The sequence below is a fragment of the Gobio gobio genome, assembly GCF_949357685.1.
Source record: "Gobio gobio genome assembly, chromosome: 22".
Lineage (NCBI taxonomy): Eukaryota > Metazoa > Chordata > Actinopteri > Cypriniformes > Gobionidae > Gobio > Gobio gobio.
The window spans coordinates 19,873,944-19,889,763 of NC_137118.1; the positions used below are offsets into that span (position 1 = coordinate 19,873,944).

General features: G+C 36.1%; 1 protein-coding gene across 1 annotated transcript in view; it reads left to right on the forward strand.

Annotated features, from left to right (window-relative positions):
- ugcg (UDP-glucose ceramide glucosyltransferase) overlaps positions 1 to 15,820 on the forward strand; it is a 35,932-nt gene that overhangs the window by 6,756 nt on the left and 13,356 nt on the right. The window contains exon 2 of the mRNA XM_079805293.1: positions 3,474 to 3,615. Coding sequence (XP_079661419.1) covers positions 3,474 to 3,615 — 142 coding nt within the window. The remainder of the gene's footprint in view (positions 1 to 3,473; positions 3,616 to 15,820) is intronic.

A 15,820-nucleotide genomic window follows, 5' to 3' on the forward strand; every position in this document is an offset into this window, starting at 1 on the left:
GTGTATACATGTGTGTATTTTAAATATATGTTTAAAGGGATAGTTCACCCAAAATATGAAAAGGTTGTCATCAATTACACACCCTCAAGTTGTTCCAAACCTGTATGAGTTTCTTTCTTCTGCTAATCACAAAAGAAGATATTCTAAAGAGTGCTGGTAATCAAACAGTTGACAGTTGGCACCATTGACTTCCATAGGACAAAATACTGTGCAAGTTTTACCAACATTCTTTAAAATGTATTATTTTGTGTTCAAACAGGTTTTATACATGTTTGGAACAACTTGAGAGTGAGTAAATGATGACAATTTTGAACTATCCTTTTTAAGCGTTTAGTAACCAATATGCAGAACACGTTTTTTTATAAAAAAAATTTGACACAATAAAAAAGTATATTTAAACAAAAACATTTAACAAGCATTTTTAATGTAATACTAGTATAAACATACAAAAAATAATATTGCCGTTTTATTTATGCAAAGTAGTAATTTTTATCTTTGTTTCACACTGTTTAATTGTTAAGCTGTCTTTCCACTATCTCCGTAATTGGTGTACGATTGTTGCATTTCAACAGTCGCGCAGAACTAGTTGTATTCACCATGGTAAAATGAATGAATAATTAATGTATGAATATAACCACACCAAACCAATGATTGCCAATACGTTTGAAAGAAGTATAGTAGGTGTTCGACGGCTAAATAACGCAAATAACAATTCCGGACATTATTCATAACCCTTTTTACAAAAATAGTGTTAAACGAATAACATTTTAGTGCCAAAAGATTGCTAATTCTCACCTCACACTCCTAGTTTTGATTAGAATGTCATATTCGGTCAGGCAGTCGCATGAGTCTAGCCGCAAAAGTTCAAATATTTCAATGCACCGCATACGCATATATTCATAACTTCAAGCAGCTCCTGGACTACTCTCCATTGGAAATAAATGTATTGTTGTCTGTGGGGAATAGTGAAAAGGCGACCTAAAGCTAAAAATGCTGTGAATTTCTCACTTGAGAATGAATGGTTGCTACTTAGGTTGGTTACTTTACCATTAAACGAATGGCGTTTATCGGAAGACAACATAAGAACCGATAACCGATTAAGAAGAAAATTGTGAATAGCTGTAACAAATATCGGTTGAACCGATTATCGGTCTCTATAATTTACATATGTACAATGCAGCTTTATACTTCTAGTCAAAAATGTATCGAAACAACTGAGATGTCCACTTCTACTAATAGCTTCACTAATAGAAACATCATTTTATGGTGGTTTATCTCCCATTTAATTTCCTTTTTTCCTATCGCTCAGGCTTTCCATTAGATGGAGCTTGACATGTTGTTTGACATTGCCAATGAAAGTGCCAACAGCTCCTCCAACAGTGATGTTTTGGCAGTCAAGATAAACAAAATATCTCACAGAAGCAAACATGCTCAGAGAGCTAAATCTTTCTTCCAGCTTTTAATGGCTGTGGCCGTCTTGGAAGCTTCTCCACTAGTTCTGTGGAGTGCTGGCAAGTGTGTCAGGAAAGACTCCAGACCCTTCAGGCAAGAACAGATAGGAAGTGCACAAGTGGAGTTCCTGAGAGGCAGAGGGTGCCGGAATGGCTGATACAAATTGCCCAAGATTAGAACGCCTCTGTAGACACTGACACGGTTAGCTCAACATTACCTGAGTATTGTTCCATCAAAGCAATACCAGAACATGAACAGTTCTCAGGAATTTTTTGACGAGTATTGTGTCATCTCAGAAAGCTTTGTGTGATTTACACCCAGAAACTATGCCAGGGAGGTGCTCATGAAGTCATATCTGTGTTCAGTGAACTACTAGACATGATAATTATAATAGATTATGTCATTTGAACCCTTAGACATTAAGCACCGTGTGTGCCGTGTGAAGCTAACAAATATCCGTAAAAGTGAAACTGCTGTTACATGGGGAAACTAAACCAGTCAGATCAGCTGCTTTGCTTCGGTACATAGATGAACTTTCAGCTGCCAGTCATAATGCAAACAAACAGTAGGTCACTGTTTGAAATAATACACCGTCCTACTCCTAATACATGCATATGTGCTACAGCCTTCATTTGGTTATTTGCAAGCAACTATTTGCAACTTGCAGCAAAATAACCAGCGTCAGTGTGTGCAACATAGACCTGGTTGTTGTTGCAGATGAATTATTTTTGAATTATTACAGTTTCTCTGTAAATGATTACAGGTTGATAATTGCATGGGAATCAGCAAGAAACCAGTACAATTATTGCAGTTTTGCATGTAGTTAATACAAATTGGGAAAATTTTATTGTTTTGCAAGCGTGTGTTGTTGTAATTCCACAGTATGTTTTACGAGGTACAATATTGCTGTTTTTTGAAATATTGATTTGATTGAGTGTGCAATATCCAATATATTCCTATTTTTTGCTTTTGACACAATTACAAAATTATGAGTATACTTGTAACCCAACCGATTTGGTTGATTGTTGTTGTTGTTTTTTCTATTATAATCTTTTATTCTTATTTATGACATCATATTTATTTAAAAGTCTCTTGTAGTTATTGAAAAACGCAAATTTATTGACATTTATTTTGTTTTTGGCCATGTGTTATTGTCAAGCTTCACATTTTTCAATTGAGAATAATCGGCTTCAAAATGTATCCAAAAAAATAAATAATTAGATTTTACTATAATTGATAAGGTTTTTGGGTGCTTTTCTTTTAGAGTACCACATGTTCTCATATGTTGATGCACCCAATAGTAAAGAATCATTAAAGGGTACATAACACAGAGTTTCTGCCTACCTCATGTTAATCTTGAGTACCTATAGAAAAGTATTGCATCCTTCATATCTCCAAAGAGTCTTTAGTTTTTATCATCTTTATAAAACGTGCCGATTGCCAACAAAACAGACATTTTGATGCAGTTTCACTCACTGCCTGTGGTTTTGATTCATCACCGGGAACGAACAAACACTTGCAGAACGTTGCTGCTCTAGGAAAACAAACTGCATCCACTGTTTCCTTAACGCTGGGTTATTTGGGAAGCTGAACATGGTTATCTTTCCCTCACAACAAGAAACACACTTCTTTAGTGACATTGTTGATTTTGTGGTGTTTAGCAAGAGAATCCAACTCTAAACAGTGTAAATAAGTCTGAATGCATGAAATGGCATTAGACCCCCCCTTAAACGATTTCGCTGAAAAGTGTGAATATCAGTAAAAAAAAATTAAAAAAAATTGGTTATCGGTTTATGTACCCTTTATGTCGTCAGTTGCTTTACCACTTGAAAAAAAAATCTTAGAATAAATGCTAAATATTTGCATATTTACCATCCAATGTGAAGAAAGGAGCATAACATTCTTCACGGATGGACACCTGATGGATTTGAAATGCACACAATGTTATTAAAAACTGACTTTAAAAAAATAAAAAAAATAAATGAATTAAAACATTTCTTTCTATCTCTCTCTCTTTTCAGCCGTCTACATCTCAACAAGAAGACCCCAGACAAGGTGCCGTACAGCAAACTGGCTGGTGTGTCGCTGCTGAAGCCCCTCAAGGGTGTGGACCCCAATCTAATAAACAATCTTGAGACGTTTTTTGAGCTGGACTATCCCAAGGTACTATCCTCTAAGCTCTTTGACCTTCATGTTGCGCGCGCTGCTGTTTCTAGTTGCTGACAGTCAAGTTCAAGTTAATATTATATGCGGTTGCTTGCTATTATGTGTTTGAAAAACCCTTAACTCTTTCCCTACTGTTTAATGTTTGATGATCACGTTATTTTACATGTGCATAAGCAATGGTTATATTGCTTGTTTCTGCTTCTTTTTCGGGTGTGTTTTGATCCGCTGATTCTGTACTCTTTCAGAAGATGCATAATAGCGCCCCCTACCATCAATGGTAGGGAAGCTTTGCGTCATAATGGCGGGGAAGGAGTTAATTATGAAACATCAGTGCCTAACTCGTCCTGCACTATACTTGATACAGACTAAAATGTTGTGTGACTTGAGGATAGGTGTGCAATTATATTCATGCAGCTATGGTCTTACTTTTTAAAGATTAAATATTTAAATTAAGTAAAGGTCTCGTTCATTTTCACTTTATGATGTTGCTAGATGACGCTATACATTACAGTATATATTTCTGTTTTTAGAAGTTACCAATTTTTACACATTCGTTCTTGCACACATCCTGTGAAAACCACTGGCATGTCCTTGTCAGTTGTGTGACCTTTTAAGAAAGGCTGCAAAGGCTTCTTGCTTCTTAATTCATGAAACACAATCTGAGTAGTTTGAATTTGTATTTTAACATTTCGTTTAGTCTTTACATCGTTGAGCTTGTGACGTGTTTGATTCATTTCTGAGTTCCAACTGTCTGTTTCAATTAATCCATTCAAGGCTGTGATTTGTTTGGTGTCATCTCTCAATGTTCATGAGAATGTTTTGGTAAAAATGTATGTAGATATATATATATATAGTTGTTTATTCCCATGTAAGGCACAATGTACAGTCAGCTGGTCATTGTTGCAAAAGAAAAGAGCAGAAAAAATGTGGACACTCTTTTTCTTGCGGCCACTCAGGAAGTGTATGTTTTAAAACAGAGCTTGAATTGTACCAAGCTACCTACATAGAACGTAAACTAAATTCCCAGAAGTACCACTGCTTTGTGTTTATGTTCTCAGTTTACAGGATATTCCAATCCAGGTCACATTTTACTGCATAGTTATGCAAAAATAAGACATTGGACTCATTCACTAATAATTGCGTGGATTATTTCATATTTGTACTCACAGGAGAACAAAAAATGTTCACCCAAAAAATGGAAATTCTGTCCATTTAATTACTCACCCTCATGTCGTTCCAAACCTGTAAGACCTTTGTTCCTCTTCAGAACACAAATTAAGATATTTTTTAAGAATTCCGAGAGGTTTCTGAACCATCCATAGGCTGCAACGGCATTGCAACTTTCCAGGTCCAGAAAGGTTGTAAAGACATTGTTAAAATAGTCCATGTGACTCCAGTGGGTTCAACCTTAATGTTATGAAGCAACGAGAATACTTTTTTGTGAGCAAAAAACAAAACACAAATAATAACTATTCAACAATTTCTCCTCTTCCATGTAGGGCTGGACGATTAACCAAAAACTAATCGAAACCAAAATTTAGAACCTCTAACCAATGTAATTTTCCCACGTCGGTTATTTCGGTTTTCACGTGACTCCGCCCCGTCAGTCACATCAAGTGCAGTTTGCAGGCACATGGAAAGTTATCTTTGTTTATAGATGCTCAGAATTGCTGTGGTAATTGCATGTTTTACACAGTTTATACACGTAAGTTAATCGACGTTCTTATATGCGCTGATACACACACAGAGACGGCGCGCGCAAGCCCTGAAGCCAGATCACTTTCACTTGCGTCCTCAAGAAGTTTGTCAATTAAATGAGTTTAAAGGCTTGCCAGTTTGAACATTTAAAGCGATTGTGCACTATTCAAGAACAACGGTATGGAAAACTTCTCCGTTCAGTGCTCATGAGCTTTTTTCTGTGAGACTGAGAGCCGAGCCGCGTCGTGTCTCTGAAAACGCGCGCCAGATCACTTTCACTTGCGTCCTCACAAAGCTTTGTCATTTGTATGTGTTTTAAGGCCTGCCAGTTTGAACATTGAAGCGATTTTAGACCATCAGATGTGTATTATGTTGAACTAATGCCTGATGTATTGTGACACACGAACACTCAAACAGTAGCTCCCACATCGCGTGAAGGTCGCGCGCAGAAATTCATTGTCAATTGCTGTCCTGTGATTTATCACTAAAGTAGCTTAGAAATTCAACCGTCATAGATTTTAATACCTTTTGAAGTAAGTACAAACCACAGCTTCATAATTAATAGAGACGGTATGACTAATTAACACACAAAATCACTCTCTCATAAATGCATTCAAATAAATGTAATGTAGGCCTACTGTGCTAATTTATCTTTATCTGATGTACAAAAAACAGAAATCTGCCCCATAGACAATAACTTCTGAAAGTGAACCGTTTCCTTCAAGTATTTTAAAATCACAAAGAAATGAACTTTTTCATTAGAAAAAAAATTCCCATCTTTTAATAGTAGAAAATATTTACAGTACAAAACTTATCAGTGAACTATGAGGGCAAAAAAAGGAAAGCAAAAAAAAGAGAGCAAAATAATCGTTCATTAATCGTAATCGAGGTACAATGTTCAATTAATCGATTTTTATTTTTGGTCAAATCGTTACAGCCCTACTTCCATGTCAGTCTCCTACACTGTTCATGTTGTAAACACAGGGCAACGCTTCCGGATCCTATGTCAGAACGCCAGCTCATTATTGGTCGATGCTAATCATGTGAGCACCACGACGCATGCGTGTGATGCTGATGCAGGAGCTGGCCAATCAGTGGCCAATACTGAGCCTGCGTTTTGACGTAGAACCCAGAAACTTCATTATAATTATAGTCGTGTTAGGATGATACAGCCGTACAGACAGAGTAAGTGCTTTGAATATATATATTTTTTTATACATTTTTGAAACGCACTTAAAAGTGTTTGTGTACACATTTCACACAAATTTGTTTGTACGCATGCGTAGTGAATGAGAACCATGTTTTTCATTAAGAAACCAAAGCCTACTTTTAGCATTTTAGCAGTAAAAACATATAGTAAAGAAATATTACCATTTTATTTTTTTCTAATTTATTATTTCTTTTTGAATATATTTAAAATGTAATTTATTCCTTTGGTCAAAGCTGAATTTTCAGTATCATTCCTCCAGTCTTCAGTGTCACATGATCTTTTAGAAATCGTTGATGCTTAAGAAACATTTCTGATTATTACCAACATTTGTGCTGCTTAATATTTTTAAAACCATGATGCATAAAATTGGCATGTTTTACAGCAATTCTAAATTAGCTTACTTTTTTTAAACAAAATATAACACTACTTTTTGTGGTGAAATATGATCTGGATGTGTTCTTGTTAGGATTCATGAGGTTCATTCAGGTTTCATTTAAGGTTTGAGCAGTGACTGTGTGCTTCAGTAATGAAGAGGTTACCGTAGACATGATGGAAACGTGCAGGGTGCGTCCCCTGATAATGCATATCTTTGTTGCTGAGCACCGCCACCATCTAATTACAGTGTTTCTATTTTGCATCCCGACTTGAGCACAAGGCTTTGGATAAATCACTGATGCTTTTCTAATGAGGAGCTTTTCCAGGTGGGGCAGCTCTGAGAAATAACCGATTTCCCATTGGATGAGCGTGCTCTGTTGTAAGTCATCTGTCAGTGCTTCTAAATTAAAAATGAAATAGATCTGGTGTATAATGTGTAATGCATTGACCTACCCTGACCAGAAACCCCATTGTCCTCAATCTCTTTTGATGAGAGCAGGGTTTGCTATAGTAGTAAAAACTAGTAATGCCATTAGAACCACTGCATTTGTTGAATGAATTTGAATCTAATCTGAAAGCAGTTCTTATGACAGTCCAATATAACAGTGACTGTCAGCTTTTTCAGTGGCCTTGGTTCTTGAAATGGTTTTCTTATTATCTCAATGCATTTATACACTGCCCGGCTACTGCCCGTTGTTTGGATTTAAATTGCCAAATGCTTGCGCGTCTATGATTGGATCGTTATTGCAGTGATTATTATGTTTCTAGCATATTATATGTTTGGCAACAGTTCTTCTAACCCTAATTGATGGAGTGTGTAGCTTTTCATTTCTTAAACAACCATGTAGGAAGACACCTAATGACCATATTCAAGGATGACAATGTCAAGATTCATCAGGCTCAAACTGAAAGAATGGTTTTGAGGGAGTATGAAGAATCATTTTCACACATGAATTGGCACTTCTGAGTCCAGACCTTGTTTATATGTCTATGTGGCAGGCAGTTTTAATATGCTTTAAGACAAACCATGTGCAAAATCATGTCAACACCATCGCTGAGTATTTTGAAAAAAAGACGTGGTTTCAAAAATGTGGTTTGAAATGGCTGATGTTTCTTGCTTTACAAACTACCTTATAACCAATCACGTCAACGTGCGGGCGGGCTTTAGCATATCATTAACATAATCATTAGTCTCGAGAAGCTGGGTCATCCTGGTATATTTTTCTGTTGATATTAAAAATCGGGTACATTTAGCAATATATCAGGTGAATGATGTATATGATGTACACTCACCGGATTATTAGGAACACCATACTAATACTGTGTTTGACCCCCTTTCGCCTTCAGAACTGCCTTAATTCTACGTGGCATTGATTCAACAAGGTGCTGAAAGCATTCTTTAGAAATGTTGGCCCATATTGATAGGATAGCATCTTGCAGTTGATGGAGATTTGTGGGATGCACATCCAGGGCACGAAGCTCCCGTTCCACCACATCCCAAAGATGCTCTATTGGGTTGAGATCTGGTGACTGTGGGGGCCATTTTAGTACAGTGAACTCATTGTCATGTTCAAGAAACCTACTTGAAATGATTCGAGCTTTGTGACATGGTGCATTATCCTGCTGGAAGTAGCCATCAGAGGATGGGTACATGGTGGTCATAAAGGGATGGACATGGTCAGAAACAATGCTCAGGTAGGCCGTGGCATTTAAACGATGCCCAATTGGCACTAAGGGGCCTAAAGTGTGCCAAGAAAACATCCCCCACACCATTACACCACCACCACCAGCCTGCACAGTGGTAACATGGCATGATGGATCCATGTTCTCATTCTGTTTACGCCAAATTCTGACTCTACCATCTGAATGTCTCAACAGAAATCGAGACTCATCAGACCAGGCTACATTTTTCCAGTCTTCAACTGTCCAATTTTGGTGAGCTTGTGCAAATTGTAGCCTCTTTTTCCTATTTGTAGTGGAGATGAGTGGTACCCGGTGGGGTCTTCTGCTGTTGTAGCCCATCCGCCTCAAGGTTGTGCGTGTTGTGGCTTCACAAATGCTTTGCTGCATACCTCGGTTGTAACGAGTGGTTATTTCAGTCAAAGTTGCTCTTCTATCAGCTTGAATCAGTCGGCCCATTCTCTTCTGACCTCTAGCATCAACAAGGCATTTTCGCCCACAGGACTGCCGCATACTGGAGGTTTTTCCCTTTTCACACAATTCTTTGTAAACCCTGGAAATGGTTGTGCGTGAAAATCCCAGTAACTGAGCAGATTGTGAAATACTCAGACCGGCCCGTCTGGCACCAACAACCATGCCATGCTCAAAATTGCTTAAATCACCTTTCTTTCCCATTCTGACATTCAGTTTGGAGTTCAGGAGATTATCTTGACCAGGACCACACCCCTAAATGCATTGAAGCAACTGCCATGTGATTGGTTGATTAGATAATTGCATTAATGAGAAATTGAGCAGGTGTTCCTAATAATCCTTTAGGTGAGTGTATGTTATGATGAACTATATGCCTTTCTCCACTGATGTTCTAAGTTGTTTAAAGCGTTTCTAAAGATGCTGTTGCTAGCAAGCGGAAAGTTCAAATTAGATGCACATTTAAGGGATATGGGACCACATTGAAACTTTTAAAATGTACCTGTTTGTTATCTTATAATCCATTACAGTGTACAAAACAATCGTTGCAAAATGGCAGCAGCTGCGTTTGTATGAAACGAGAGATGACGCTTAAATAATTGTACACAAAATATTGATTTGAGTTTAAATATTTTATTAGCTCACCAAACACACAACTTCCACAAAGTAAAAAACGCTCCTGGCAAGCGTAAAATGCAGACTTCATTTACCCGGGATATTTATTTTTAATTACTGCATAATAACAGCTGTAATATAGCTGTGATTTATGCAAAATAGCTGTGTAATAACATTTTTGAATGTTAATAAATTAAAGGCAGAAACCTGTGAAAAATGTGAAAATGAATGCTCTTGATATCTACAGAACAATAGATGCTTTATTGTGAATAAATTATCAAAAGAATTAATTTTCTCACATGTTTCTCTCTTATTAACAGTTTTTTATAATATTACACAGCTTTTTTACGTAGTACAACTGTTCCAATAGTACAACCAATAATTAAAAATTCCAGGTTTATGCACAATTTTGCGCGCAAGTTAAATTCGCAATTTGGAATGCAAATATAGATAGAGTCGTGTGAATGAAGGTTGAGACCGTTTCTTTAGTTCGTTCTACTGATCAAAGTTTAATGCTGACTCTAGTGTTGTTGGAGGTGGATAAACCTTCACTGCTGTCCCTGTGCTCCACTTAAGGGATTTGGGGGGTGACGTGAATGAACCGAGATGACGGGGTGCATTATTTCTGCAGTGGTGCATTCAGACGTGCAGCTCTGCAGATGGGATATTCTGCTCTATTTCCCATTACACAGCTGGTTGAGCAACCCAGATGTTTGATTCCTCCTTCTTCTGCTGCTCCTCCTTGTTGGGTTGCAGAGGTGCTTCCTCTGTTTCGGAGCATTCCTTGTGGTTTTTCAAGTGAACAACAAATCCTGCCAAGATGCTTATAAAACACCTACTGTGAAAGCAAATCTACTCATCTAAATGTTCAAGACATCTAGAAAAACTCCCTAAAAGAATTATACTCTTAAACAATTTCCCTGTCCAAACTGCACATGAAACTACTATTGATGCCACACAATCACAACCAATCAGCAGATATTTGATGTTTTTGATTCAGTAGTTTCAGTCCTTTGATCTGATTGGACAAGCAATGTTCTGTTAACTTATCTGTGTTCAAGGTCGTGCAAAGATTTATCCTCATTTGACTCTGTTTGGAAATGTTTTCCTTATTGTAGAAAAAGTAGATATGGAAGCAGAATAAATCGGTACCATATCCATTATCAGATGATATTTGTTATATTCCTATTTTAGATTATAGCGGAAGTGACTTGAATCTTTAAAAATAAATTATTTTATAACACTGTTCTGTAATCTTTAGTCAATGATTGATTGAACATCTATCTATTCTGTACTGTACATTATAATGTTGGAATGTCCAAAATCATTTGTAGCATTTTAAACAATTAATTTTAGTTTTTAGCGTTTTATTTACTTTAAAGATAATAATACGAAATGTGATCGCTTTTTAGTATAGGTTGTAAATGTAAAATGTAATTGGCTTATCAGTATTAAAGTTTACCATTAAAAAAATCAGCTGTGCTGGCCTTATGAATTGAAGTCTTTTTTTAAGTATGTTTCAGGATAATATTGGTGCATCTACTTGTGAAATATCTCTTCTAGACCACACAAGCCAATTCCACATCAACATTACTGGATGAGTCCATATAAAGATGGAAGTTTTCTCTAGTTCTTTAATTCATCCCTAATCAAATCAAAACAAGTGCAAATGCATCTTTTATTTCTCTTCAGAGACATTAAATAGCTTCCCTGTTTTAAGCAGATGCCGTGAAGCTCTTGGCTTATGCAATTACTGGAGGAATTAAAAATTTAAGACAGTTCTAGCTTCGTTAAAAAATGCTGTCCAATTGAATCCTTCCAAGACTCTCAATTTCAAGTGCATTGGAAAGGAAAAATATATAAAATAATGAATTGCCTTTAACAGATATGCCAGTAAATATCTTCCCAGCATGACTCATTTCCTGGGTATTGCAGGGAAGTCATTCCACAGAACTACAATTTACATATTTATTTTTGACCCTTGGAATGGATCACGATGGTCATCTTTTGTGTTTACCAGCTTTGCAAGATTTGTGATTCTACAGTGAGCATCATAGCTCACATGAAACTTTGTATTCAGCGCACAGTTTTTAGCATTTTCAATCTTCAAGGCACATGCTGTGAATTGTGGTTCACAAGTTTGTGTTTGTCAGAACATGTCAGCTCTGTTTTGGCACCTCTAGGGCAGTTGTTCCTCCATCTTTTTCAGCATGCGCTTGTTTTTATCTTTTAAAAATGCACAAGCACCGCCATCATTCTTTCCTAAACATGGCCATACAGAGGTATAATTAATGACTTTTCTTTATTCTTTTTTTCCCCACCAAGATAACCTAATTTAACGTAGCATTTAGAATCCCATCATCTACCAGGCAATGTCTAACATTTCAGTAAAAATTACAAAAAATATTTTTGTTTGAATAATCATTCTGTCAATCTCTGTTTTTTGGCATAATATGGCATGTAAGGTATGAAAAGATAATTATTAATAATAATGTATTGCTTAAACAATTTATTGCAATTTTGCGATTCCCAGGCAGGGCTTAATTTTTGGATCCGGATCCAGCACCTCCCCCATCTCATAAACAACTGAAAGATATTTGTTATGACCGGTGTACATGGACTCAAAACATTTATTTGTTCAGTTTAATTCAATAAAAATGAGCTAGACTAACACAATTTTTTTATATATATATTTTGTAAGTTAATAACTTAATTGAATTGTGTGCAATCAACCTAATGTATTTAAAACTGAAGTTTACCTAATTAATGTGTGTTAAAACGACACAAATATTTTTTTTTGACCTAACTAACTGGATATTGGATCTAGCATGCTTTGTAAGGGACTGCATTAGGAGAGTAAATGATTAGGGATTAAAGTGTTTTATGTGTTTTTCAGTAATGGGAAAGATGTTGTTAGTTAATGTTAGTGTTTAATGTTTAGTTATGTTGGACATTTAGAGGACTTTCTGTAATGTTTTAGAATTTTGTGGTTCCCATTATGCAGAAAAGGGGCGCCTATTGTGATCTATTCTAATGTCAGGACTCAGGAGGACACCAGTCTTTTCTTATTTGTTCATTATATACATTATGTATAATGATGAATGGACCACACAACTGAATAGAACTCAATAATTAATTTTCCAATTAAATGTTTTAACTTAAGTTTGACAAGCATAAAAAGATTTCGATTTCATTTAAACTGTATTTGGTCAAATTGATTTGGACCAATTCAACACTTGAATTTGTATTTTATTTATTGGATGGAAATGTCCAATGAAAATGTATTATAATAAAGATAATGTTGTAAATAACTTTAAATGTATACAAAATTTATAAGTGCAAGAAATACATGTACAAAGGGGTCCATGTCATGTTTTGGCAATGATTTATTAGGTTCGACCGCTATTCGCATGTACAACGCATGACAAGCAACGTATGGAGAATACATATAAACTTCAATGCACTTCTGTAATGTGGGAATTTTCTTCAGTAGAAGAGTAAAAAAGATTTTTAACTGAAACCGTGGTCCTTGGTGATTTGTATAATGCCAAGTCAATGACTACCGTCACTTTTTTTGCATTTATTTTCTTGTACTTTATTTGTGTACTGTACTGTTGATTTACTTTCTTATAGAAGCCATTCCCTCATTCGCCTATTTCGAGAAAGATTCAGGATGTGGCACGGTATGTGACATGTTGCCGAGTCGCCGACATGCCTCATCCAAATATGATCCAGACTACAGTAAAGGAGTAGTTTACTTTAAAGTGAAAATTACCCCATGATTTACTCACCCTCAAGACTTTCTTCTTTCTGATGAACACAATCAGAGTTATATTAAAAAATGTCCTGGCTAATCCAAGCTTTATAATGGCAGTGACGGGGTCCTTTGAGTCCCTATAGATATTTTCACATTTGAGTCCTCTTCAAATCTTTGCAGCAAAGCTGGCTTTTTCAAGTTCTAGCTGAGCAGCAGGTTAACATGATTATTAGGTATTAAGCATTTATATCTTGCGGGAACCCCTTGGAGCCCATTGCTTCGGAGAGAGTTATTTGTGTTGTTGGACATTGTTTTATTAAATGCTGCGAGGAGATGCTGAAATATAGGGGCTTAAATGACCCAGGCTCCCAGGAATTTAGTCATTTACGCACCCAACCCAATGGAATGAGATCTGTATCTGGATGTCATGAGGGCCAGATGTGCAGCTGTTAAAATCTCTCTTCCAACTTTAAAATATTTCGTCAGAGCGTTCACTTAACGGAATCACATACAACTAGGTAACAAACCATGGTACATGTGCAACTTACTGTTATGTTTATCTGCTAATTTGTCCATAAAGCGCTAGTTGTTCGATTAATCTCTGATCCAATTGTTTCTGAAAACTTGAGGTCATGCGATGTGTACTAATGTGCTAATCTAAAGTGCCATCTACTTTTGCATACATGCTTGTTCTTAAACAAACATCCATTCCCATGCCAATCAGCATGGGAATAGAGAGCTGCTCAAGATCAGAAGATCTTGGCTTAGATGCATGCTTTAAGGACATTTCTGAATTCAGGAACATGCTTCTCTTACAATATGGCTCATTGAAGTAAGAACACAATATTTGCAGTTGGCTCTGTCATCTGCCGTTTCGAGGGGCGGTTTTTCTTTTTTATTACAACAGCCAGGATTAATGTGTGTCATGGTGGTTTGCCTAGTTCAGTGTTTGTTTGGTTTCTGTATTCTGTTGAAGGACACACCTAAACTACAATATATTGTTGCTTGCTATGTCCACCCATCTAATCCACTCCCTGTTTGGCATTCAACTTCCTTTGAGAGCAGGAAATAACAGCGTTCGTTTGGCAATTAAGTTTCCTGGAATAGACGCCTAGACCTCTAAATTAATAATGCCAGGAGGGACAGTAGCTCTGGGCTTTTTAAAGAGAGAAACGCTGATGATAACAGACAGTGGAGGTCAGGAAAATGGCCGTAGGTGACCTGTGCCTTTTCTAGTGTAATTACTCCATTAAATTTATAAACCTTGGTCTTCCTTTTGTGTGACTGAGACTGTTAGACTTCTGTTCTTTTATTGCCAATTCAAATAGCACAACAAGGGTTTTTGCTCTGACAAATATCAGCATTTTATTATCTGTAACAATTTGGATGCCACAGAAAAAACGAATTTGCTAATGAACGCACTTCTATTTTAAAAGCTAAGTATGTTTAATATAAATATCGTTATAAATGTTGAGGTTAAAAAGAGAAAGATATCTTTTAAAAATCTAGTTTAATGTGCCAAGTTTTAACAAATGTCAACAAATGTTTTTGTTGTAACAAAATGTAATGCCTAAAATTAATTCTTATCTATTTCCTTCATGGTTATTCCACATGACATTTGAATTTAAAACTTGCATGCATATGAGTATAAACGTTTATTCTTTTTTAAGTTTTCAAATATCAGGATTTTTTTTAAATAAAATATATTAAAAATAATTTTAATGAACCGTATTACCAGGATTGTTGTATCACCCTGACATTTTTTTACCAAAAAATATCAATTAATTCAGAAATTAAATACATATTCATCATACAAAAGGTGTCAAGTCATTGATCGTATGAATTGCATTTGTAAGGCAATTTTTTAAAAGGATCATTTCCCCAGAAATGATCAATGAAATAATCTCCGGAACACATATAAAGATCTTTGGAGAGACAGAAATCTCTCAGATTTCATTTCAGTGACAATCCAGTCACATGGATTACTTTAATGATGTCTTTTAATACCTTTCTGGGGCTTTAAAATGGTAGTTGCATAGACAGTCGATGGAGGGACAGATATCTCTCAGATTTAATTTCAAAGATCTTTATTTGTGTTCAGAAAATGAACTAATGTCTTGCAGGTTTGGAACAACATGAGGGTGAGTAATTAATGACGTAATTTTCAACTATCCCTTTAATTGTATTTATATACTTTTAGATAATATAGCATCCCTAAACACAAGCACTTTGCTGTCTTCGACACGTGATAAGATCTTAGAGGATGAGACCAGTATTGCACACTTGGATTTCCCCTAATTTTCTATCTCGCATCTCTATGACGCTAGTATGCTACTGGCTGTCATCTGTTAAATTGTCTCGCAATCTGTTGTTTAGTCTAACAAGCTCCCTCATTCAGC